The sequence below is a fragment of the Epinephelus fuscoguttatus genome, linkage group LG3 (assembly GCF_011397635.1).
Source record: "Epinephelus fuscoguttatus linkage group LG3, E.fuscoguttatus.final_Chr_v1".
NCBI lineage: Eukaryota > Metazoa > Chordata > Actinopteri > Perciformes > Serranidae > Epinephelus > Epinephelus fuscoguttatus.
Window position 1 is genome coordinate 25807297 of NC_064754.1, and position 24653 is coordinate 25831949.

The 24653-nt window shown below is 41.7% G+C and overlaps 1 protein-coding gene across 1 annotated transcript in view; it reads left to right on the forward strand.

Annotated features, from left to right (window-relative positions):
- The window catches only part of dchs2 (dachsous cadherin-related 2), a 42351-nt gene that overhangs the window by 10549 nt on the left and 7149 nt on the right, over positions 1–24653 (forward strand). Inside the window, exons 5-18 of the mRNA XM_049572584.1 lie at positions 3109–4137; positions 4226–4413; positions 5187–5286; positions 5375–5544; positions 5713–6556; positions 6886–7125; positions 13328–13462; positions 17126–17335; positions 17906–18766; positions 20158–20271; positions 20971–21182; positions 21301–21452; positions 22861–22991; positions 23080–23366. Coding sequence (XP_049428541.1) covers positions 3109–4137; positions 4226–4413; positions 5187–5286; positions 5375–5544; positions 5713–6556; positions 6886–7125; positions 13328–13462; positions 17126–17335; positions 17906–18766; positions 20158–20271; positions 20971–21182; positions 21301–21452; positions 22861–22991; positions 23080–23366 — 4673 coding nt within the window. The remainder of the gene's footprint in view (positions 1–3108; positions 4138–4225; positions 4414–5186; positions 5287–5374; positions 5545–5712; positions 6557–6885; positions 7126–13327; positions 13463–17125; positions 17336–17905; positions 18767–20157; positions 20272–20970; positions 21183–21300; positions 21453–22860; positions 22992–23079; positions 23367–24653) is intronic.

Genomic DNA, 24653 nt, shown 5'->3' on the forward strand with positions numbered 1-24653 from the left:
GTTGCCGGTTCAATCCAGGGTGTGGGAGCCCTTCTGTGCGGAGTTTGCATGTTCTCCCCGTGTCAGCGTGGGTTCTCTCCGGGCACTCCGGCTTCCTCCCACAGTCCAAAGACATGCAGATTGGGGACTAGGTTAATTGATAACTCTAAATTGTCCGTAGGTGTGAATGTGAGCGTGAATGGTTGTTTGTCTCTATGTGTCAGCCCTGCGATAGTCTGGCGACCTGTCCAGGGTGTACCCTGCCTCTCGCCCGATGTAGCTGGGATAGGCTCCAGCCCCCCCCCCGCGATCCTCAAGAGGATGAAGCGGTTAGAAGATGAATGAATGAATGACTCCTGTTTGCAATGTACCCTTGAATGTACAGACAACTATCACCTGATCACTTTAATGCTAAAAAAAAGATTAAAGTTCTGGAGTTAGAAGGAGGCTTTTTTCTATGATTTATCATTGTGGATTCATCGATTATTATTTGTGATGGACATCAGAGATTCTGATATCACCTGAAAGTGTAAGTCACGCTGAATCATGTGACTGAAAGTAAGTGTATCATGTCTGTGTGTTCAGGTTTGAATTAAATTACAGCAGTCATGTGCTAAGGGTTTTAAAGTACCTCACTTGACTCCAGTGAGCTGTTCACCGCAGCCTCTGCTGCAGCTCCACCTGCTGACTGTGCTGATAGGCAGAGCAAATCAGTAACTTTCTGTTTTTAGAACACCAGCATGCATCTGTCCCTTTCTCCTAACAACACAGTTTTATAGACATTCTAGGACATGATTAAAATTTCCACATGCTTAAAAAGAACGATAGTGCATGAACACCTCCAGTCAAAGTTAAGAAGTGAAGTGTATTCATAGCCTCATGTTACCTGAAACAGAACTGCCCCAATCAGTTCTACAAAGCGAACTATACTCTCAAAAGTAGATCTATAGTCTATTGGCTCTATTGTTCTGTTGCAAATGTCCTCACATGGCACGGTGACCCAGTTGTAATCACTGTCACCTCTCCATGTGTCTGTGTGTGCTGGTTTCTTCTCGCAGTCCAAAGAGGTGCAGGTCAGGTGATTAGGAGGCTTTAAAATGTTTTGCTGGAATTGGCTGCCACTAAGCAGGTGTCAAACTCAGTCCATGTGTTCAAGTGAAAAAAGATTAACGCATTCAGTCTAAATCATGTTGCATAATTTATATTGATTATCTATGACTAACCCTAACTTTTGATTTACACAAAGTTTTCCCAACAGCAGACGTTGCAGAGCTGCAGTATTTAAGCAGGATTTGTCCTGACGGGTGACTGTGACAAAGACAATTGAGCGATCATTGTCATTGTTCAAATCTCCTTCCAGACATGAAGAGACAGGCAGTAAAGAGGCTGTTTAATCTTTAATCCTCCTGAGCCACATGTACAGATGACACATGATAACGGTGTCAAAGACAGTTGTTCACCATATTATTCTGAGAGGTCAGAGATAATCCCTCCATAAATATCCACCTGTACTGGTGTAGGATTTGTTGATATTATAAATACATATATTCATCTTGTTTTGTGAGGCTCTCTGCATTTGCAGGTAAAAGTGAGTTTAACATGTTATACATACAAATAGGACTCTGAGTAAAGGAGATACAGCAGCTTGTGTTGTGTATCATATATGATCTGCGGCTACACAGACTAAAGGCTCTTCTCTCAGGAGAGTTTTCCGACTCCCCAATTTTCCAGGATTATCCCAGCATAGTCCACTTGTTATGTGCCACTAACCCCACTTAGTCCCTTCAGCAGCTAAACCACTCCACTCCCCCTAGACAGTTATTTGAGGTTGTCTAATCACTTAACAGATTAACACCTCAACCTAAAGCAGAAACAACAGAATTGGGCCTGCTTGACAGGGTCGGGCGCCTTTAAGCTCTCTGACTGTTTCAGGGGTTTGTTAGTTACTGTTGAAGTGCAACAAGCACTTGGAGCGGATTAATGAGATCTACTGAGCTGTACTGTAATTACTTAATGTTGCTCAGTGTGTGTGTGTGTGTGTGTGTGTGTACATGTACATGGTATATAGTGAGGACCAAAAACATATTTTAGCAACAGAGTGAGGACATTTTTGCAAAGTGAGGACATTTTGGCCGGGCCTCACTTTTTCAAAGGCCTGCTTGAGGGTTAAGATTTGGTTTTAGGGTTCAGGTTAGATTTAAGTTTAGGTTGGGGTTTAAACGGGTTAGGGTTAGGCAACATGAGGGTTGGGTTAGTTGTGATGGTTAAGATTAGGGTAAGGGGCTAGGGAATGCATAATGTCAGTGTACTTCGATCGAACAAAGATAGAAATACAAGAGTCAAGAGTGTGTGTGTGTGTGTGTGTGTGTCATCATGGCGAAGTACTTTGGCTTTATACATTATACTTAATGTCGCAGAACAAAACGTGGAAGTCTCTTAAGCTTGTGTTAACCACTGACCTTATATCAGGCATTTAACAAAAAACCCATTAACTCTGAGATAAGGGAACCAGGAGTGCTAAAATGCTAATTTCTGCGTTTTCGGACTCATTCTTGAGACATCCATTATTGCAGCCTGTGAGGTCTCAACATGATGGTCTTAAGTTTTGTTGTTGTGTGCAATTAAAATAACAAATACAAATTCCAGGGCATCTGCAGGTCTTTAAAAAGTCTTAAATTTGATACCATAAGTATTAGGCCTTAAAAGTCAAAGTTAAATAATCTTAAAGTTGAATTTGTGAGGTCTTAATTGCCACAAAGGTTTTATCTAATTTAATTTATTCATCTCTTAATTTCGTCTTGTCAAAATTACTCAAGCTCTTCTCCATGAAAGTCCAAATTTTGATGTTACAAATCTTAAAATAAAAAATAAATGATGATTTGTCCAAAAATTAATCTTAAATTTGGTTTAAAGGATCTTAAAAAGGTGTTAAAAAGCTTTAAATTTAAATGTCTAATACCTCCATTGTTTTGGGGAGGAAGTAGAAATATCTCAAAAGTCTGGACAAATAAAACTGATGTTATCTGCATGGCTCAATACAACCACGCAGTTTTTGGTGTAGAATTTAGGAGAACCTACCCTCAAATGTTTCATTTTTCATCTATCAATAAAAACTCTTTGTCTTCCCAGACTCTCTGGATTCAGTCTCCTACCGAATCTCCTCTGGAGATCCTCAGGGTTTGTTCTCTGTTCACCCAAAGTCCGGCCTGATCAGCAACATCAAACCCCTGGACCATGAGTCACAGCCGTACGCCCTGCTGGTTCTTCAGTCCTACACTGACACCTCTCCAGTTTATAGCACCACCCAGGTCAACATCACTATCGCTGACATCAATGACAACTCACCTGTTTTCCCCAAACTCAGCGACACCATCACAGTGTCCCAAAACACGCTCCCAGGGACAGTGTTGTTTATCGCTCATGCACATGATCATGACAGTGGCGCCAACGGGAGGGTGCAGTATCACCTGAAAAGTACCAGAGATGGTCCGTTTGTTGTTGACCACAACCTCGGGACAGTTACGTTAAATCAGAGTTTACAGGTGGATCATCAGCAGAGGTACAGCCTGGAAATCGTGGCTAAAGATGAAGGAGACCCTTCCCAGAGCTCCACACTGACCCTCACAGTCAACGTGGACCGCACCGTTGCTGAAGACAGCCTCGCCTTCGAGACATTGGTCTACCAGGTGGAGATAGGTGAGGGCTACAGGAAAGATTCGAGAGTCATCCAGGTGAGGGCGCACCGGCACCGGGGAGCACACACGTCGAACTCAGGCCTCACCTACTCCTTAGAGGCAGAAGCCGGATTTCCTCCAGCTCCGTTTCGGATTCACCCAAAGACGGGATGGTTGTATCTCTCCAACAATCTGGACTATGAATCAGAATCCATGTTTCGATTCCGAGTGTTGGCCACAGCCAGGGAGGCCTCGCTGGAGAACATGACTGCTACGGCCACAGTGATAGTGCTGGTGCTGGACATCAATGACAATGCTCCGGTGTTTAGCAGCGAGGTCTACTACTTCACTGTGTCAGAGGGGTCGTCGCCTCAAGGCCTGGTGGGAATAGTCCATGCCACGGATAAGGATTCTGGGAAAAACGCCCAGCTGTCCTACATCCTGCTCACAGATGGGAAGTTCTTTCGCATCAACGCTAAAACAGGTAAAATGTCTCACGGTGAGAACACAATTTGAGATGATACTTTCCTTTACTGTCCTCACATTTCTTTCCCTTCTCTGAACACTTACAGGTGAAATTATAAATTGGGTGGCGTTGGATCGAGAGCAGCACAGCCAGCACAGTCTGAAGGTGATGGTGACAGACCAGGGCCGCCCTCATCTCAATGCCACCGCCACCGTTCACATCCTGGTCATGGACATCAATGACAACACTCCACAGTTTACACACCTGCCTGCCAGCAAGGAGCTGAATGTTCAGGTAAACATGTTGGGATCACTTGTATATTGTACCACAAGAATATGTATGATCCTGCAGGAATTGCAGTTGCTCAGATTTACATTCCAGCACTGAAAGGGCTTTTAATCCTCGTCGGCAATTTCACTACATGGTCCTCTCTTTGGATAGTGTGAGCCAGGGCAGCACACACTGATGAGGTATAAAGCAAGCCAAAAACCCCAGCTCCCATTGCTTTCTGGGTACACCTGCACTTTGGCAATGACCTGCATCTCAACACTTATCAATGCATCAGCATATGCCACTGTCCCATTTCCAATAAAAGCAACAATTTCTGAATTTCTCAATCCTATTTCAGAAACAGAATCATAAACAGTTTTATTGCCAAGTAGGTTTGCATATACAGAGGACTTGTCTTTGTGTTTTGGTGCATAATGATAAATACTGTCCAAAAGTCAAGAGACATAATATAAAATAGGAACATTTACGATAGAAAATATGACAAAATACAGATGTTTTTGCAAAATATTGACCAAGGGATGTGCAAATGTTATCTGCTCTCTGGATCAACACATTTCAGTCACCATGTCTTCCATCAAATAGGCATTAACTGTGATAAGTTCATCAGATGAGATTGTTTGCCTGTAGTGATAGTGATATGAAACGACTAAAACCCTTAATGGAACTGACTTTTATAAAAGCAGGAGAGACATTAGAGCTACAGAGTGTGGAGTGTGGCTGTTGTATTGTTATATCTACTCTAATTCACACTGTACATGTTCCTCTCTTTACTGCAGATATGGGCCGGTCTGTCAGCAGGATCCTTTGTGACCAACATGTTTGCCAAAGATTTAGATGCAGGAGAAAATGGAACCGTCACCTTCTCAATGGTCACAGGTGAGTCACACACATTACTGTTATGTACTATGACTGTTAGGGTCTTATTGATGAGTTCCTGAGGGTCACCATCTTGTGTTTCTCTCAGATGATTTAGAGGATGAGGGGTTCGGACACTTTGAGATTGACAGTGAAAGTGGAGACATCAGAACAACGGAGCTGTTTACCCAAGGCGCCGCATCGTACTACACTCTGAGAGTAACTGCCAAGGATGGTGGAGCCACACCTCTGGAGGACACTGCAGTCATTCATGTACAGGTACAGTCATAGTATAATTGACCCTTTCCTAAGTTACTGTAGTCTAGGCGGAGGGACAACTTTGTAGTTCTTCCTACTGTTTTGAGGTGTTACAGTTTTGCTGTGACCTTGATTAATGTGAAAATAAACCAACAAACAATATTAACACGGTGTGTAATTGACCTGCAGGTTCATGGATTAGAGGCTCTGTACGGCCACTCTGACCACCAGATTGTGAGGCGTTTTACGGTGAAAGAGGACACGGAGCCAGCCACTGTTATCGGCTCTGCCAGTGTTTCATATGAAGGGAGATTCCACTACTCCATCTCTGAGGGCGACGGCAACATCCACTTTGGCATCGACGGCTCCTCTGGTGACATATATATCAACCAGCCGCTGGACTATGAGTCCGCCATGCAGTACTTCCTCATGGTCCGAGCTGAAGATGTAGGACACGCTCCTGGTGTGAACGTGTCTGTGCTGGTCAGTGTGATAGTGGAGGATGTTAATGACCACACGCCCTGGTTCCCTGACAAGCTGGTGATGTTCGGCCTGTGGGAGGACGCTGCGGTCGGATCGCTGGCGTTTGCTTTTCATGCCAGGGACGCCGATGGGACCTTTGCAAACAGTGCCCTCCGCTACTCTTTGACCTTTGACCCTGAGCTCAGCAGGTCTTCATCACGCTTCCCTTTTCAGATCAACCCTCACACAGGGAGCCTGACTATAACAGCTCCTTTAGATCGGGAGACCACCCCCAGCTTTGCCTTCACTGTGACAGCCACCGACCAGGAGAAGAGGAAGGCCGAGCGTAAGCAGACGTCAGTGACGGCTCAGGTCTTCCTGCTGGACGTGAATGATAACCGGCCGGTGTTTGTATCAGCCGACACAGTTCAGGTGATGGAGGACGCAGAGGTGGGGAGTCTGCTGCATCATTTTGTGGCCATAGATGGAGATCTGGTTGAAAACGGGGTTGTGTCCTACGTCATCATAGCTGGAAACAAAAGAGGATTCTTCACACTGGAGGAGAAGACAGGTGGGAATTAATGATGTTCAATAGATAGGTCAGGGCTGATATATCAGCAGATATTAGCTTACTGTTATATCAGTATTGGCGTTATATGTCCACAGATATGGAAAATTTCGAGTACAGCACCTTAAATCCAATCTTGATTGTGCGTTCATTTTTAGTTAAATCATTTGCTCATTATTTGTTTCAAAATTAGCAACAATCACGATTAAAAGTTGTTTAAAAATCATCCCAACATATCATTGTGATGTTGTTTTTTATTGCATATTATCCCAGAACATTTAAAGCCACTTGTGCCTCCACATATTCAAAGTCCACCTTTCCATCATCTACAGGTCTTCTGTTTCTCTCGGCCCCTCTGGACTATGAGACACAGCGTTTCCACCGTCTAACCATCCGTGCAGTCGACCATGGCATGCCCTCGCTCTCCTCCACCCAGACTCTGACGGTGGAGGTGGGGGACGTGAACGACCAGACGCCTGTCTTCAGTCAGAGTGTCTACAATGCCAGTGTAGCAGAGAACAGAGACCCTGGAGAAGCTGTGATCAGGGTCTCTGCCACTGATAAAGATTCAGGTAATTATAGTCATCAGCATGTTTTTGGTTTGAAGGTACACTATACAGGAGCTGATGGTTACTGGTTGTAAACACAACATTCAAACTTGGCCCCTCCCCCCACACTGCTTGTGCGTACACTGCAAGCCACTGTAACATTGTAGGAAAGTTACATTTGTTGTAATGGAAAAGCTGATACAACTTTATTGACTGGCGCGTTTCGGCTTGTGGCCTTCATCAGGGTCATCAGCCGAAGGCCACAAGCCGAAATGCGTCGGTCAATAAAGTTGTTTATCATACCACAAGTGTTGCTGGAGCTCTTTTGACATTTTCCAGTGTTTCCTCACTCTCCATGCACCTTGTGAATCGGTGAAGTCGTGCCAGAAACCACTTTCTACTTTAACAAGCTAACTAAGCTAATCGCCAGCACCCACCTGTCCAACAGAAAACAGGCCAACAATTTTCTCAAAACACAAGCTACAGATTGTTTTCTCCTTGTCATTTTCTGGATCACTGTGCAAGCAGTCTGAGAAAAGTAAGGCTTTTGTATTCCCTTAAAAAGGGCACCCACATTTCTATTAATGGTTATGCTTGGCCTGTGGTTTCTCCCTTTTTGTGTTTTTTCTTATTTATACTTTTGTAACTGAGCATCTGAGCACAGAGGATGTTGCGTGTCGTACAGGTTGTTAAAAAATGTGTGGTTTTGGGCTATATTGATAATTCATTTCAGAGACTGGAAAATGGTGAGAAAATAAAGATAGATAAGGTTGAACTTTATTTATCCCAAAGAAAATGTGCTGTGCAGCAGTCACAATACAACTTTAAAAGAGTGCAGGTACAAAAAGACCAAAATAACATCTGGTTTTTATAATTTATGCCTACTGATATAACAATATATACGATGCCAAACACAAGTTACCAGTATGGATAAGATTGCCCATAAATATGTTTGTGCAGTGTAAGATCTGAGGTAGTAAGTGTAAACCATCACGAGTGCATGGTTAATACAGAATGTTCATGATTATGTCCATGGTATTTCCTCTAACGTCACATGACTGCACATTATGTACAATGAGTCAGGTGTGAGAAGTTAAGTAGTAATGACAAGAATCCACTGTGGTCTGAAATAAACCAAGGAGTCTATTGTTCTCTAAAATCCTCAATATGTTTAATTTGGAAACTGTTACATGAGCTGCAGTTTTCATCTGATAGTATTCACATTTAGCCTAAAATAGACTGTGGAGGTGGAGATGGTAGTATGCCTTCACAGTGCCTAGATGGCAGCACTTGCATGTATCCTTGAAGCCTCACAGCCTCAAACCACACACTTAATATGCAGAAAATCAAGCAGTGACACACAGAAATAAAGTTGAACTAAAAAACAAACTGTCATAGCTACAAAATATCAGTGTATTTAATGAATTATGAAGACATAAGTATATATTTTTAGACTAATATTTAACATACTAAAAGGCAAAAAGGGAAAATTACGCTACAACATTTCTCTGTTTCAGCAGTAGTACAGTGGTTCCTTCTTATTATCTTAAAAACATCATACCACGTGAAAAAATACAGCTGAGCAGTGGCTCGCTCTGCCATGTTTAGGTTAAACTTCAGCGCTGCAGTGAATCAAGGTCATCGTCTGTTTTGTTTCACTCCATTAGCAGTTTAATTGAAACCAACCCTTGAACCCTTTTCCTCGTGTGTTGTTCCACTTGTGTCTTTTCCACGTGCTGCGTCCACTGTACGTCCCAGCAAATCTCATTCATCTAACCCCTAATCATATTCACAAATCTACACGTCAGTCCTGTTTATTTTAACACGTTGTGCACGGGGCCTCCGAAATCCCATTTCATCCTGTCATGTTGACAGTACTTCTAAATGCTGGAGGTGGAGAGCATGTGGCGGGAGGATCCGTACAGAACGGGTTTCGATGTGAACTAAGATTACTGGGAGTGAGAATTGTCCAAGAACAGCAAGCACACAGCTCCTCTGGGAGATCTGAAAGGTCCTCTCTCGCGATGATTTCCATAATCCAAGCCATCTGTGCCAATAGGCGCTGTGTTTTCATCTGTCTCCTCAAATCGCCTCGTCTGGCAGCTCAGCCCGCTCTCCCACCAGTCTTATTTGATTATCATTTGTGCTGCTTTCCCCCCCTCAGTGCTCCCCAAAGATGGCCATTGTTTTGTGCCTGTGTTGCTCTCTGTATCCAGTTTCCACATGTTGAAGTCAGTCAGATGAGATGTGCAATATCAATGAGTGTGACAGCTAACCTTTGTGTTACTCTGTGTGTCCTGGATTTCACTTTGTTGAGCAAAATGTTCAGATGGTCGCAGAGATGTTTTTTTTGGTGACCAGCAGCTCTATAGATTGCTCTGTCAGTCAGTCTACAAAAAATTCCCCACCACCTGGCACACACAGTCTTTGCTGTAGGAGGCTGAAGTTTGGGCAAGAAGGTCAAGTGTGTGTGAAGGTGTGTGTTTGTGGTCATGCCAGCGATCTTAGGGGGCAAAGGGAGTGGCCTCTGACAAAAAGGCGGAAATGGACACACAGACTTTGTGGAAAGATTGATCATGAGCCAGTGGACAGCTGATTAACTGTTCATGCCAACTGGCAAAAAGGGGGCTATGCATGCAATAGCTACAACCACATATTGCGAATTTGTGCTTGTTTAAAGGAATAACAGTGTTTTCCTTTCTCAACCCTTTTCATGTCAGAGACCCCAGAATCGATACACATTAGGTCATTGACCCCCATATAATAAGATTTCATTTCAGGGACCTCCGTCAGAAAAGGTTTTGGTTGTCAAATATGATTAAGACCAGAATTCCACTGTGGTCAACTACAGTTGAGGAGATAAACACAGAGGAAGTGAAATCTGTGATCAGAATAGTCCTCCTTATGACTCTTAAGCTGCTTTCACACCGCCACCCAGTAACCACCCTGACATCAGCCAACATGCAAGGGGGATTACCCAAAAAGCAAAGCACTTTTAAGTGACTGATGCAGCAGGAACTATGGCGAACACTGGCAGTAGTACAAGCTAGCCTGTTGCTGCATACTGTAGCAAGACAACAAAAATCACAGAAGTTGCCAAAAATGTCTGCATATTTGGACAATAAACCAGTCACCCGAAGTTTGGTGGAAATGTTATCCCAGGCCCAGTTCTTCTTCTGGTTTTCCTCATAAATGGCTGGTTCTGTAACTCCAGGTATTCAGACAACAACATTATCAGCTCCTCGAGTTTATCTTCTTTCTGCTGTTGTTATACCCACTATTTGATTGGGCAAAGCCAGGCAGCAACCCCCAGAAGTTGCTGGCTGTTTAAAGAATTTGCTATGTACGTTATAAAAGTGGCAAAAGTTGCTGAACACCCAACATGATTTTATATTGTGAGACACATAATAAGCTTTAAGTTTTTGGTCTGCTTCAGCATGTCATTTATGTAAATCACTTGTTGTGTGTTTTTCCTTTATAAGAAAAAAATCTAAAACCAAAAGGTAGAAATTTTAAATTGGATAACTTTATTAATCCCCAGAGTGGAAACAAGTTTGGTCACAAGTCAGATAGACTGCCACTACAGTAGTAACACGCACAAACTAACACATGTTTCTAAAAGACATTAGTGTAGCTAAGGAGTGGGAGCCTGCCTAACTACTAATTTAAAGATAATGTAAAAACAAATACAAGGCTGATAATCAAGTGAGGCGACTAAAAAAAAGGCAACATATAATAAAAAAAAGAAAATAGAAGCAAATTTCAAATGTTTCACAGTTATGTGCACAAAAAGACCTTTCAAATTGTTATGTGGAGTTTCTTGGCAGTCATTAATGGTCACTCAACACTTTTCAGAAAGCTAAAAACACTGTTTCTAATGAAATGTTAGTGTATCCACCTACAGAGCAATTGGCAGTAATGTTATTATTGCAACATACAACAGCATAAAGAGTTGGTTTATAGGAACTACACATAAAGAATTCTCACTCAGCTCCAGAAATAAAGCATTTGGGGGTCCGATTAAACTCTTACCCCCCTGTCTGTTTTTAAAGGTGACACATGACATTGTGTGATTTACTATACCCCATGGTCTGTTTTCAGTTTGACACCAGATTGTGCCTGTCTGAAATGGAGGCAGCCATAAACATGAACCCACCTGATGAGGTGCTAAACTCAACCTGAGGACTGATGTGAAGAGATTACAGACTGAAAGAAATACGTATCAGTTTTGATTAAAAACACAAACATTATAGAACATAATTATCTCGTTTTAGACATGAAAAAGCTAATTGATGAAAATGTGACTATTGGCTGCTTCTCATGTCTCACTCATTACAAAGGCAACATGACATTTCTAGCAAAAGCTGAGACTTTATACTCAAATCAATTGAGATTTATCATATTAAAATATGGCAATTTACAGAAGAGGCAGAGGTGGTTGGCACTTCTAAGTCCAGTTAAAGAATCCTGACTTCTTTTGATTGTATAAAGCACGGGTTTCAAACATACAGCCCACGGGCCAGAACCGGCCCACCAAAGGCTCCAATTCGGCCCACTGGATGACTTTGCACACCTAATAATGATGTGTTTGTGATGGCTAAGAGGTGTCAGGTTTCGGGAGCTAAGGCTTTAACACCCTAAGCAGAACACAGTTCTCTGAAAAAAACAATGAATACTTATTGTAGTCGTATTTAAAGATGTTGAACACTGTGCACAGTGTTGTCCATCAGTAGCTTCAGTGCAAAAGAATCTGTATCAGACTTCTATCTTGAAGCAACATTGGCGGAACCCTGTTGCTGAGGCACTGCTCCAACTTTTAATTTATAAATGAAAAACAGGAGATAACTTAATCTGCTTCCTCAAATAGCTTCCACTTGAGTTTGCTGTGGTGATGTCAGCATTACTGCACAGATTTGAATACGGAAAAGCTCGAACATATTGTTGAAATTGCACTTATTTTTCTTTCGACATTTCAGGCTGTTCATCATCTGCTTTGTAAATGGATGACTGTTTTCAGAATGTACTTCTTTACCCTTAAAGAAAGGGAGAAATTAGGAGATGTTGTGATTTATAGGTTATTTTGCAATGGTTTTACTGGTCCGGCCCACTTGAGGTTAAAATTGGCCTGTGTGTGGCCCGTGAGCTAAAATGAGTTTGATATCCCTGGTCAAGAGATTTATTAACTTGGCAGCTATAATAGAACGCCTGGTTTCAGTCATTTCTCTCTAAATGTTTTCTCTTTGGTTTTGTGGATCCATGGGCTGTGTGATCAACTTTGCTGCACATACTGGGTACCAGGTGGTGCAGAAATAGGGCTGGGTATTGGTATTCAGTACTTTAAAAGGAATCAACTGAAATAATCTAGTACCAAGCAGTATCAAAACTTCTCAATTTAAACAATACAAGCATTTGATCCTGTTTGTGCTGGGGCTCTGATCCCAGACTATCCTGTCTACCTTCCGGATCAGTAATCTTTTTCTCCTTTGGATTAGTTCAGCTAACATTCAACACAAGTTGCTGAAGTTACCAACAAGCTCTTGGCGACGCAGAAACGGCTCGACTCTGTCATTTAAGTCATTAACAACCCTACGATAACTTGCGTTAGCCATGTGATGCTTAAAGTTTGCCCTTTTATTGTGTTGTGCATTTGGACTCTAACCAACTGTCCCCAGTGTGGAACTCACATTCCTGCAGCAGCTAAAAACTTTACAGTTTGTGGTGTGGTGAAGTTGAACGTGTTATATTTGACAGAGTTGGCCGTTCAGTGTGCCGAGATGTCAGCAGAATGTTCGAAAGTATGGCTTGACTACACACCACTCGATAAATCAATCAATTTTATTTCTAAAGGTATGGAATGAAGTACTCCATTGGTATCAGTATCCTGCAAACAGGAAAAGAATCCAGCCACTCCAAACAAAAATGAGAATGAGGAAGGAAAGATTAGATTAAAAAGCCTTTCATATAATGGCCAACTCATTAAAAACCTGTATCAGTATCCCTTTAAGGGTACTGGTATTGGTACTTGTATCGTAATTTTTAAACGATACCCAGCCCTATGCATGATCCTTAAATAAATAAATCACTAATCATCATCATAATAATAATAATGGTACCTTATTTTTTCTTTTTCTTGGCTTATTTTAGTTGGTTTTCTCACATTCTTTGAAATGAGGATTTGTTTTGTATAGGAGTGTATATATATTAATCTTCTGCGTTCCTCCGCCAGAGGAGAATGCTGTGGTGTGGTACAGTCTTTTGCCCGGCCCTGGCTACGAGCTCTTCAGCATCAACCCTTACACCGGTCTGATCACCACCACCTCCTACCTGGACAGAGAGCAGCAGCATCACTTCACTCTCAGAGGTAAAACACAAACACATAAATACAGTTAAAACGTGTTACACCTGCGAGACACAGAAGTGTGGATAGAAATACTGCTCTGAAACACACTCCTGTTGTTGGCAAGCAGTTTGGGTGATCAGGTTTGTCACTTCACTTAAACCCGTGTTACCAGGGTCTGAGTGCCTTAAACCTGCATTTATTCTAATGGCCAGCAGGGGGCGACTTCACTGGCTGCAAAAAGAAGTCTGTTTCACTTCTCACTTGATGTACTATCTCAGTAAACATTTTCATAATGACTTTATGGTCTCAATCACTGGTTTAAGCTCTTCTTCATGACAGCATGGTGATGTCGATGTAAAGTATGGTCCCATTCAGGGTAAAATAGACAATACAGCAGGGTGTACTTTAGGGCATGGCTACCTTCTCATTGACAAGTAACTACCAGGGCATTCTCTCAGTCAAGATATAGGCGCAACAATGCATGTCTGTCTCAACTGTCTTGTTCAAATATGGTCACTTTTGGCTCCAAAAAACCAAGATGGCAACAGCCAAAACACCAAACTCAAGGCTTTTTAAAAGGTTTTACATATCACAGTAGTTATGTCCACTTCTTATTACTGTCTATTTTTGATTTAAGAAAATCCTAGCATTTTAAAAATGTTGTTAAAGATAAAGTCAAAGACGCTGAAATAATGTTTCCCAAGGCGTTCTTTCGTGGAAGCTCCTCGCCTCTCTTGAAAATCAACCGTGCCTCTGCTAACATCAAAGGAAATTATTACACTTAATGAATCTGATTTTAGGCTTATTAAGCTTCATGGAGAGAGAGCAGTGGCGCCACATCACACAGCAAAGGCCACCTATTTAATGAGTAAGATGACTGTTGAAACCACCATCTAGGGGCTCCATGGATGATGATGCAATGTGTCACGATTTGCCTGATTTAGCTCATCAGGTGAGTTGAATGATAGATCACTTCATATGTTTTCTTTGCTGAAATTAATCAGAGCAGCGTGTTGCAACGTCGGCAGGGGAAAAAGAAACGTGAGTGTTAACATGGTGGGAAAAGTGGTGACAGTCACTCACAATCAGGTGTTGATGGGTAAGAAAAAAAACTGGCTGCTGCACTGAAAGTCATACACCAGAAGTTTGTTTTGTAATCCCCAGATGGACACATGTTAAGAGCCTGCATTGAGTTGATGTAAGTTTAAAGTTCCTGTTGACCAACTAGAGCTGTATCATCAATGCCTTTGATCAAGAATTCCTGAATAAAATATGTATTTTAATTAAATCCCCTACAATGAGAGACTGAGGATATAAGCACAACACGCTGTTTGAGAGCCTGTGATTCTGTTCTTTGTACAGTGTTCCTGCTTGGCTTCACATTTAAGTCAATACTTGGCTCAGATCTTCCTACTAAAGGGTTATAAAAATATCTAAAGCCTAAAGCTGCTAAAACAAAACGTATAAAGTCTCTATCGAACGCAGATATTTCTCTCGTCCTCTGTTTCTCATTCTCTACCTTCTCTCTTGCCATGCTTCTCAGCCAAAGTCATAAAGAATTCTTTTGTACGAGCGCAGCGTAATCCAGCAGATTGATTTATGTTGAGGAAACAGTAGACTTTTAAAGGGCTGAGGTACAGTATATCTAACCCCTACTGACTGCATCCTCTGCCTTTTGAAGTGTTTGCTTTCACTCTCTCGTGGGCATACGAGGCAATTACATTTAAACTATTCAGCAGTGTTTAGTGATAAACTGCTTTCAGATGTTTTATCATAATATTTGTACAGTCAGCAGTGTGATGAACAATTAAATATAATAACAAAATATAATAACAGGAAAGCCTGAATGTCTTGAAGCAGTGCCAGAATCACGCAGGGCTTATTGAGAAATACTGAAATATGCTGGGACAATTTTCTCTGGCTGTAGATGAATTTGGAAAGAAATAAAATAAGTTCTTTTCAGCGTGTATTAAAAGCTGTTTCACGATGTGTTCTGTTGACAGGGAGTTTTTTTATTCTTAGGGTTTGTACTGCTGTTAAAAATCTAATCTGGGTTCAGTCTTTGATCAGTAGAGACGGAGACTTGAACCTGAATGTTTCCATACACCGTTAAATGTAATATTTATGTTTACGATATATACCCTAAATTACTGTTGAAGGAGTCTGTGGCCTCTTTGTGCTGTGTACCAACAGTTCTATTACATAATTATTTGTGCTAGTGGTACGGCTTTGTGTATGGCATTATTGTTTGGCCTGTTGGCTCGTCCACCACTTTAACACAGACCGAAATATCTCAACAGCTTTTGGATCATTTTCCATGAAACTTGGTACAATATCCATGATCCCCAGAGGATGAACCCTAAAGACTTTGTTGAACTGCTGACTTTTCCTCTTGCACCATTATCATGTCTAAAGTTTAGCATGCAACATAGATGAAATACCTACCAAACAAGCATCATTTCTGTCAGCCTCAGCTGTTTTTTTTTTTGTTTTTTTTTGTGTTTAACGCTAATTCGCAAATGTTAGCATGCTAACATCCCAGCCAACATTTGTATTTGGGGCCCATGCGGGTAGTACATGGGCTGAAAAATGGGCCCTATATGGGACTGTCCACGGGTTCCATATTGGTCCCATGACATTTGCCCACATGGGTGTATTTACCTAAATGGGCCCCAGATAAGATGCCCATTTTGGACCCATACCTACTTTGTACCTGGCCAGCCCCAGCAAGACTCACCTGGGTGCCCACTTGGGAAAACCCACCAATTTGGGCGATTGGCATGGGGCTTATATGGAACACATGACCAATCCAATAGGGGCCATTTTTCAGCCTATTTACTACCCACATGGGCCCCACATACAAATGTTGGCTGGGATGTTACGGTAAAATGGTTAACATGGTAAGCAGTATACCTGCTAATCAGCATGTTTTGGGTAACATTGTGAGCAACATTCTGATGTTAGCATTTACCTTAAATAAGGACGCTCTGATCAGGAGTTTTAGGGCAGATTACTGATCACTGAAAGCAGAATCGTCAAATAATGATCACCAATACGGGTTCTATTTGAAACCTTCTATTTATTGTGTAGCATTATTTATGTAATTAACCATTCTTAATGGCATTGTGTATTTAGCATCAAAGGTAAGAGATGATTAAGTATCATGAATTGACATCTATTTATTGGTAGGCAACATGTGCAACATATTCCACTCTCGCTCCTAGAGACACAACTTAAACCATAGCAGCCGACGCTTGGTGTTTGGGAGCAGCTTAGAACTTAAGAAATAAAGCCTTCCTGTGCCAGACCGGGGAAGCCATTTTAGCAGCAAATCAATAAATTGTCTCACATGTTATAGAGCCACCCATCCACCTATTTAGAGCAAATATCAGCTGATAATGATTGGTGGCGGATCAGTCAGAGCAGCCTTAACCTCAAAGCATCACTATGCCTAAGTATAGCCTCAGAGAGATACTAGCATGGCTGTAAACTCTTAGTCTTGTTCCTTTATTACTTTGTATCGAAGCCCAGGATGTAAATAAGAACCACAGATAAGAGGTGTCGTGGTGATTAAGACTGTGGTTGCAATGTCTTCGGGTTCCATTACTAAGTATTCATCAAAATAAAATACTAAAGAGATTTCTACATTGAGCGTAAGGTTTTCCTTTCGATTCCTGTCTGCAGTCCAGGCTCGCGACAGTGGGACACGGCCTCTGTCGGGTACGGCCACGGTGCTGTGCGCTGTGCTTGATGACAATGACAACCCTCCGGAGTTCATGCAGTCGTCCTTCCAGATCAGCCTGCCAGAGAACCTGCCTCCTGGGGTGGTCCACACTGCTCAGGCCTCTGATCCAGACCACGGAGAAAATGGAACCATACACTACTCCATTTTGGGTGAGGAACTTAGATATTACTTGCTATATCAAACTATTTGGTTCATGATTTTATAGTTTTGGATATCATTTCTTTTGGTAATACCATTACACTCAGTTATCATCTTAGAACGTATTGACATTGTGATAAAGAAGTCTAAAGGGGGAAGAAACTAAGCCATCATACAGGTTTTAAACAAACCCCAAGGTAAGCCAGAATAATCTGGAAAAGAAAATGGAGGCAAATTATAAAACTGCTACCCAAGCTGTCCGTTGTAAACATCCCTCCCAGGACAGACAAACTTACTGGTTCAGCTTTGAGCCATTATACTTGTTATAGTTGTGGATGCACAGTTTTTCTGTGCATTTTAGGGATTATACATTTCAGGTTTCATCTGCAAATAAAGTGGTTTACTTAATCTGGCTAAACTGTCACCTCGTTTACATCCTGTGTGAATGTCTAACTGCTCCTTTCAAATGTAGTCATAACAATGTCAAGATCTCAGCAGTTATTTTGGTGAGTATAATGTTACCACGATGGACTGAAATGATAAACTGGAATAAACTTGTACTTTCTATCCACTGTCTTTAGGGGAGGACTACAGAGGCCGCTTCACCATCAACAGCCACACAGGTGCTGTCAGCACCACACAGGTCCTTGACCGTGAGGACAAGCAAAATTACACACTCACCATATTGGCCCATGACTATGGCCCCACCCCACTCAGCTCCTCCACCCAACTCCAGCTGGTGCTGCTGGACCAGAATGACAACATCCCCTCCTTCACCCGTAAGAGCTACCACGCCTCCATCAGTGAGGGCCTACCTGCAGGAGCAGAGGTCCTGCATGTAAGCGCCTTTGATCCTGACGAGGGGTCCAATGGAGAGGTGACCTACTCTCTGACAGAGGACAGCAGCCAGGGGGCCTTCTCAGTGGACGCTTTCACAGGACTGATCCGCACTACAAGGTCTCTGGATAGAGAGAGCAGAGCCCAATACACCCTCAGAGCTGTGGCTACTGACGGCTGCACTCAAGGACCACTGAGCTCTGTGGCATCGGTGACCATACAGGTGGAGGATGTGAATGACAACGTACCAGTCTGTGAGCAGAATCCAATGAACGCATGGGTTTCTATGAGGACTCTACCAAACCAGATAGTTACCACGGTGACAGCAACAGACGGTGACCAGGGTGACAATGGGACGATACATTTTATGTTGTCTGATGAGGAAAACCTGTTTGACATCAACAGTGCGTCGGGGGAGATTTCACTGAGAAGACGAGTGAGAGCAGGTTTCTCTGGGAGGAAGCTGCAGGTGGTGGTTTCAGACCGAGGACGACCTGCTTTAATCTCCACCTGCCTGATCTTCATCCATCTGAAGGGAGAACACGAAGGACTACAGTTCACAAACAAAGTGTACAACACTACTGTCAAGGAGAACAGTAGAGCTGGTACGTGTTACCACCTCTATTCCTTCTGTTATGACTTATACACTCTTAGAAATAAAGGTGCTGCCTAGAACTGTAGGGGTTCTTCAGCTTGTCCCCACAAGAGAACTCTTTTTAGTTCCTGGTAGTCCCTAAGAGGGTTGTGCCTAGAACCAAAAGGGTTTGGCTTGTCCCCATAGGTTCCTGGGATAATCTTGGAGGGTTCAACCTAGAACCCAACACAAAATGGTTATAGACCAAATCACAGTGTTTATTTACAATAACTTAAGGGTAAAAAATCCTTGTGTCATGTCCATTAAAATCAAATGGTGGTGAGCAGAAGCTGCCTCAATAAGTTAGTTTTTAGCCACCTAAAAAAGACCCACCAAAAAATCAATGTCAGTTTAAGTGACTGCTACATTCAGAATATTTTCCCTGCTTTACCCTGCGGTTAGGAAGTCTTTTCCCACGGTTAACAGAAGCCGCTTTATCAAGGCCACCGGACTCCACTGACAGAAACGGTCATTTTACGAAGCAGAACATAAAGTTACTGGTCCACTGCAGTTTCCTTTGGTTAATGTGTAAGGTAAAGCAAGGCTAATGTTCAAATTCAGCGTACACTTACACTTATATTTATACTTTTTTAGATGGCCAAAATACGTATTGCTGTAGCCCCTGTCTACAGCAGTACATTGTTTAGCTTCCGTGCCAATAGATTTGGTTTATCAGAGATGATAACAAAGCAACACAGCACATAAAATAAGCACAGCAGGATCGTCAGATAGGTCGGACCACTGTGTTCAACTGTATATCTTTAAACGTCACAGGTAGAGCTTGAAATTAAAACAAAAATCAAGAAGTTTGCATATTTTACATGTGTCCACAACTGTAACTGCCAGTTTTCCTACCCGGAAGTGATTGTTGTTGTTAGCGCGATGTCACAGTAATTTGGTCTATACCCAATTCAACAGGAACAACGCCCTACGAGAGGTTATACAGAGAACCCTTCTGTGGTGTAATGGCTTCACCCAGAGCCCTCTCTGTGGGTTTCATCCAGAACCTTTCCACTTTCAAAGGGTGCTCACAAGAGCTTACCCAGGGGGTTCTACAAAGAACCCTTTTATAATCCAAGGGTTTTATCGAGAACTCACCCATGAGGGCTCTAAAAAGTGTACCAAACTGAAACAATAAAATAATTGATATAATGGAACCGAAACTCATCATAATGCTGAGGGTAAGGATTTTTCAACACCCATGCTTTCAACAATCCTCAAAGAACTCCTTCCAAAAAGGGTTCTTCAGAAGCAAATGGTGTTGGGTAGAACATCAGCTCTCCAGAGAGAACCTTTGTAGAACCCATATTTGTAAGAGTGCACCATTAAAAACTTCAACCTTTCCACTTTCTCTTTGTCAAGGTACTTGGATTGCAAAAGTGGAGGCCAGTGACCAAAGCAACAGCAGACAAAGAATCACATACACCATATTTAGTGGCAACGAGAATCATATTTTCTCCATCAACCGTCACACGGGTGAGACACAAAGCTGAAACAATGCTTTTGTTCGTTTTTCTTGCCGTCCATCCAAAGTTGTTCACTGGTTGTGATTAGCAGATGGCATTCTTATGTATTTACAGGAACAAATTATGCATGCTTTCATCATTCAAGTTATGCTAATAGCACAAATTCTCATTCAGTCATCCATTTTATTTTCCACCAAAGTATCCAGAAAATAACTTTTGATTTTTAGTCCTCACGATTGTTTATGTTAAACAAATTAGAGATTTTGATTCAACTATTTCGGGCTCCTTATTTTCTGTGTCTCTTCAAAATGCTCCGTCAACTTATCTCCTTCATCTGTTTGTTTGTATGAAAGTATTTCCTGGAGGGTTTTGATTCTTGGCTTCCTGATTTTATCATATTCCACCCCAAACTCTTTTTTGGATTCATGTATACATGAAGTAATGACGCAGACATAGTTAGAGCTGAATACACAATATTATACTGACATAGAACTGAATACTTTTTCGGGTTACCACAAAAACTTGAACCTAAAAGTGTTTCTGTCAACACCTTTTTTAATAGATGAAAGTTATGTTTTTCTTTCCATTACTTTGCCTTCATTTCTCCCTGATCTGATTTAAGAAACAACCTTGAAATGCAACGGGCTACACTAGTCTCTGATGCACAATCTTTTGGTGGTCAGTATCTCATCTTTTTACTGTCTCCCAGGTGAGATCCGTGTACAGAAAGATAACTCTTTGGACTTTGAGGTGAGCCCTCACATCCAACTGGTGGTGCTGGCTGACAGTGGGCTGCAGACAGCTCACTGCAGGGTCTCCATCAGCCTGCTGGATATGAATGACAACGCACCAGTGTTTGAGTACAGCAACTACAGGACAGCTGTCTGGGAGGGGCAAGTGCACAACACATACATCATGCAGGTAGCTACTATGAATATGAACCCCCCTATGATGTTAGAAATACAGAGCAGGTATATCATATATTTTGTTGTAATATTAGTGATAAGATCTTATTAATCAGTGCCCATATTTTCTGCAGGTGTTTGCGTCTGATGCTGACAGCGGGATGAACGGGCAGATCGAGTACTCCATTGTATCCGGTAACTCTAACGAAGCATTCGTGTTGGACTCTGTTCGTGGGATTCTTGCTACAAATGTCTTACTGGACCGTGAGATCACCCCCTCATACAAGTACGCCCACCTCACATATTAAAAAGTATTATGTTGCTGTATTGAGTTTTACTTTGTAGCATAAAACCATTTATTAACAACTATTATGTTTGCATTCAATAATAACACATCTCATAGGTCTTTGCCACTGGCACACCAACAGGTCCCGTAGTTGTAAGCCGTAGTTAACAAAATAATCATTATTTTATCCTTGTTGATATAGAAGCAAGACTTCTATATTAGTTTAAAACAGTTTGTATGGGAAGTAAACTCCTGATGTCTGTAGTCAGAATGAGAGGGCCAGTGTTTCACTGTGCGGCCAATTATAGCAAAGTGACTTGAGACCACTACATTTCAAATGGTGGCAGTATTATTAGTATTTTTTTACCCCATAATTGTCACTTGCAAATTACAGAAATATATTTCAGTCCTACAGAGCTCTTGCAAGCTCATGCATGGGTTAGTAGTTTAATGAGTGAAACATGTCTACTGTAAATGAGTGAGAGGAAATGATCTCATAGTGCATCTGCAAATTTAAAGAAATGGGCCTCTCATCCTGCAGTCTCATTATGATTGTACACTTCCTATAGTTCCTTCATTAGAAAGTTGTCAGATAGATTTCCTGACAAGGGAAAAGTACTCTTGAATTACTCTGTAATTCCTGCTTTTCAATGAAGTCCATTACAACAGTCGAAAAAGTGAAAGTGGAATTACTGATTTCGAAATGGGCTCAAAAGTACAACTTAAGGATGTCCTGGTGGTGATTGGGATGGGCCATATTGATCTATCTAAGGTCAAATTCAATCCTTTGATTTACATCAGCTGTCATACAGGTGATTTTACTGGTGAAGGTTTCATGCACAGAAATGCATGGAGTGCAGCCATTGTGAACTCTACACCTCTCTTTCCTCTACGCCGCACTCCACCTGTCGCAAAATACCACAAGCCAGAAATGAAAGCAAAATGCAGTATGAGACTTTGTTTATTTATGTCATCTACCTTAGTTAAAAGTACTTGTTTCAGCTCAGTGTGAGAGTCTCTTGCATTTTACTATCGTCTCTGAGGCATGTTGTTTCTGACTGTCACTCTCATTTAACCACTGCAAGTGCAACAAAAGCCTGACAAGCAAAAAGCCAATATTGGCTAATATATTAAAGTAATCTGCATGAAAGATGTGCAGATAACAAAATAAAGCTGTATTATCTAGGAAAATAGAAGAATCAGATCGGCACTCTGTATCGGCAGCTCCTCAGATCAGGAGCAAAAATAAACTTGATTGGGACATCCCTAGTACAAATACCTAAAATGTCTGCTCAGTTCTGTTATTGAGAGTACTATAATTGGATAATATCCAAACTAGCATAATGCATCAACACATTACTCAGAACATGCAAAGTGGCATCATTTGTTTACTGCCTTTATATTACAGGCTGGTTCTGCAGGCCACAGACAGGGGGAACCCTCCGCTCAGCACCACCACCACCATCAGGGTCCAAGTGGTGGACGTCAATGACAACAGCCCTACCATCCCCCCCATGGAGCCTGTGGTTATAGCAGAGAGTGAGACCAACCCCACTGCTCTCAATGATAAACACACTTTCAGATACAAACACATGGACTTATTGTGATGTCTTCTGTTTTGCTGTAGATCTGCCAGCAGGTTACATGGTCACCCAGGTGACTGCAAACGACGTGGACCTGAGTTCAACCATCACCTACAGCTTCTCAGATAACAGCAGCACCAATGCTCCATTTGCTATTGACCGATACACTGGTGTGATCACCCTGACTCGAGCCCTGGACTATGAAGAGGAGACAGAGTACACGCTGACAGTCTGGGCATCTGATTCCCTCCACCAGACCACAGGAGAGGTCAAAGTTCAAGTGCTTGACGTCAATGACAACGCTCCAGTCTTCACCAAGGTCTCCTACCAGGTACAGATGATATATTTATCGATAAAGAGGCAGAGGGCCAACTGGTTAGTGTCAACAAGTCATGAATAAAACGGTATATGCATGTTGCTATGGTAAAATAACAAAGGAACAACCTTATGATAAGGCATGCCTTATTCAGGATATATAAGTCGTAATAAATGTTGAATGAATTATAAGTTTATTAATGCATGTTAAAGATGTTAAGGGGTCAGTTTTTGGGTGACCAGGTAATAAAAATCCATGTGTCTGATGGACATTATCCATCAGCATATGTTGGTCTATCTTTTTAGCTAACTGGCGAATTTTGATACTTTATTAGAAAGGGCCTTAGTCATTTAAGAGCTATTCTGATGATTTGGTTCTGATGATCCATGAAGTTGGGGAGCTCACATATGAGAGATTACAAAGAGATCTGTCAAAATTAAAGCTGCACGGGTTGAGATACACTGACTTTAGTCCTTAGCATGAGTCAGTCTCCTAAAACACTTGATGCTACATTTCTCATAATAGGAAAAACGTCATTTATTAGGTCCCCCCTTACTTAACACAAAAATCTCTAACCCAATCCAAGATGACATCATCAGGGTTATTTTGTCTCACTTTAGGAAACTGAACTTTGCTGGAGTACCCCTTTTAATAAAGTGTCACAAGCTTCTCACATTATAATGAGCCATCAGGTGTATAGTTATAATATTAGTAAATCATTGAAAACACATTTTTCAACAATCCAGCAACTCAGAAGTTTTAAAAGTTTTAATTATCACTTTAAGATTTTTTTCTAGATGCCCTGCAGCTTTTTCCTTAGTTTAACGCCATGTTCACACTGGAAACGAAAATGCCCCAATATGCCAGTTGTCACGCAGCAGCCTGGTTATTAGTGTGTGTGCGTACTTGTACATGCTACACAGTGAGGACCAAAAAACATATTTTAGCAACAGAGTGAGGACATTTTTGCAAAGTTTGGCTGGTCCTCACTTTTTCAAAGGCCTGTTTCAGGGTTAAGACTTGATTTAAGGGTGCAGGTTAGAATTAGGTTTAGGATTAGGCATTTACAGTAGTTGTAATGGTTAAGGTTAGGGTAAGGGGCTCTGTGTGTGTGTGTGTGTGTGTGTGTGTGTGTGTGTGTGTGTGTGTGTGCTCATCTCTCGCTCTCTGATTATACACAACTGACAAATATGTGGAATAAGTAAGCATGGGACGCATATTCTATAATTTATAAGGCTCAGATCATTTATATTATATCTAATATATCCTTTATGTCATTCTTAATAAATTATCATTGTGTTT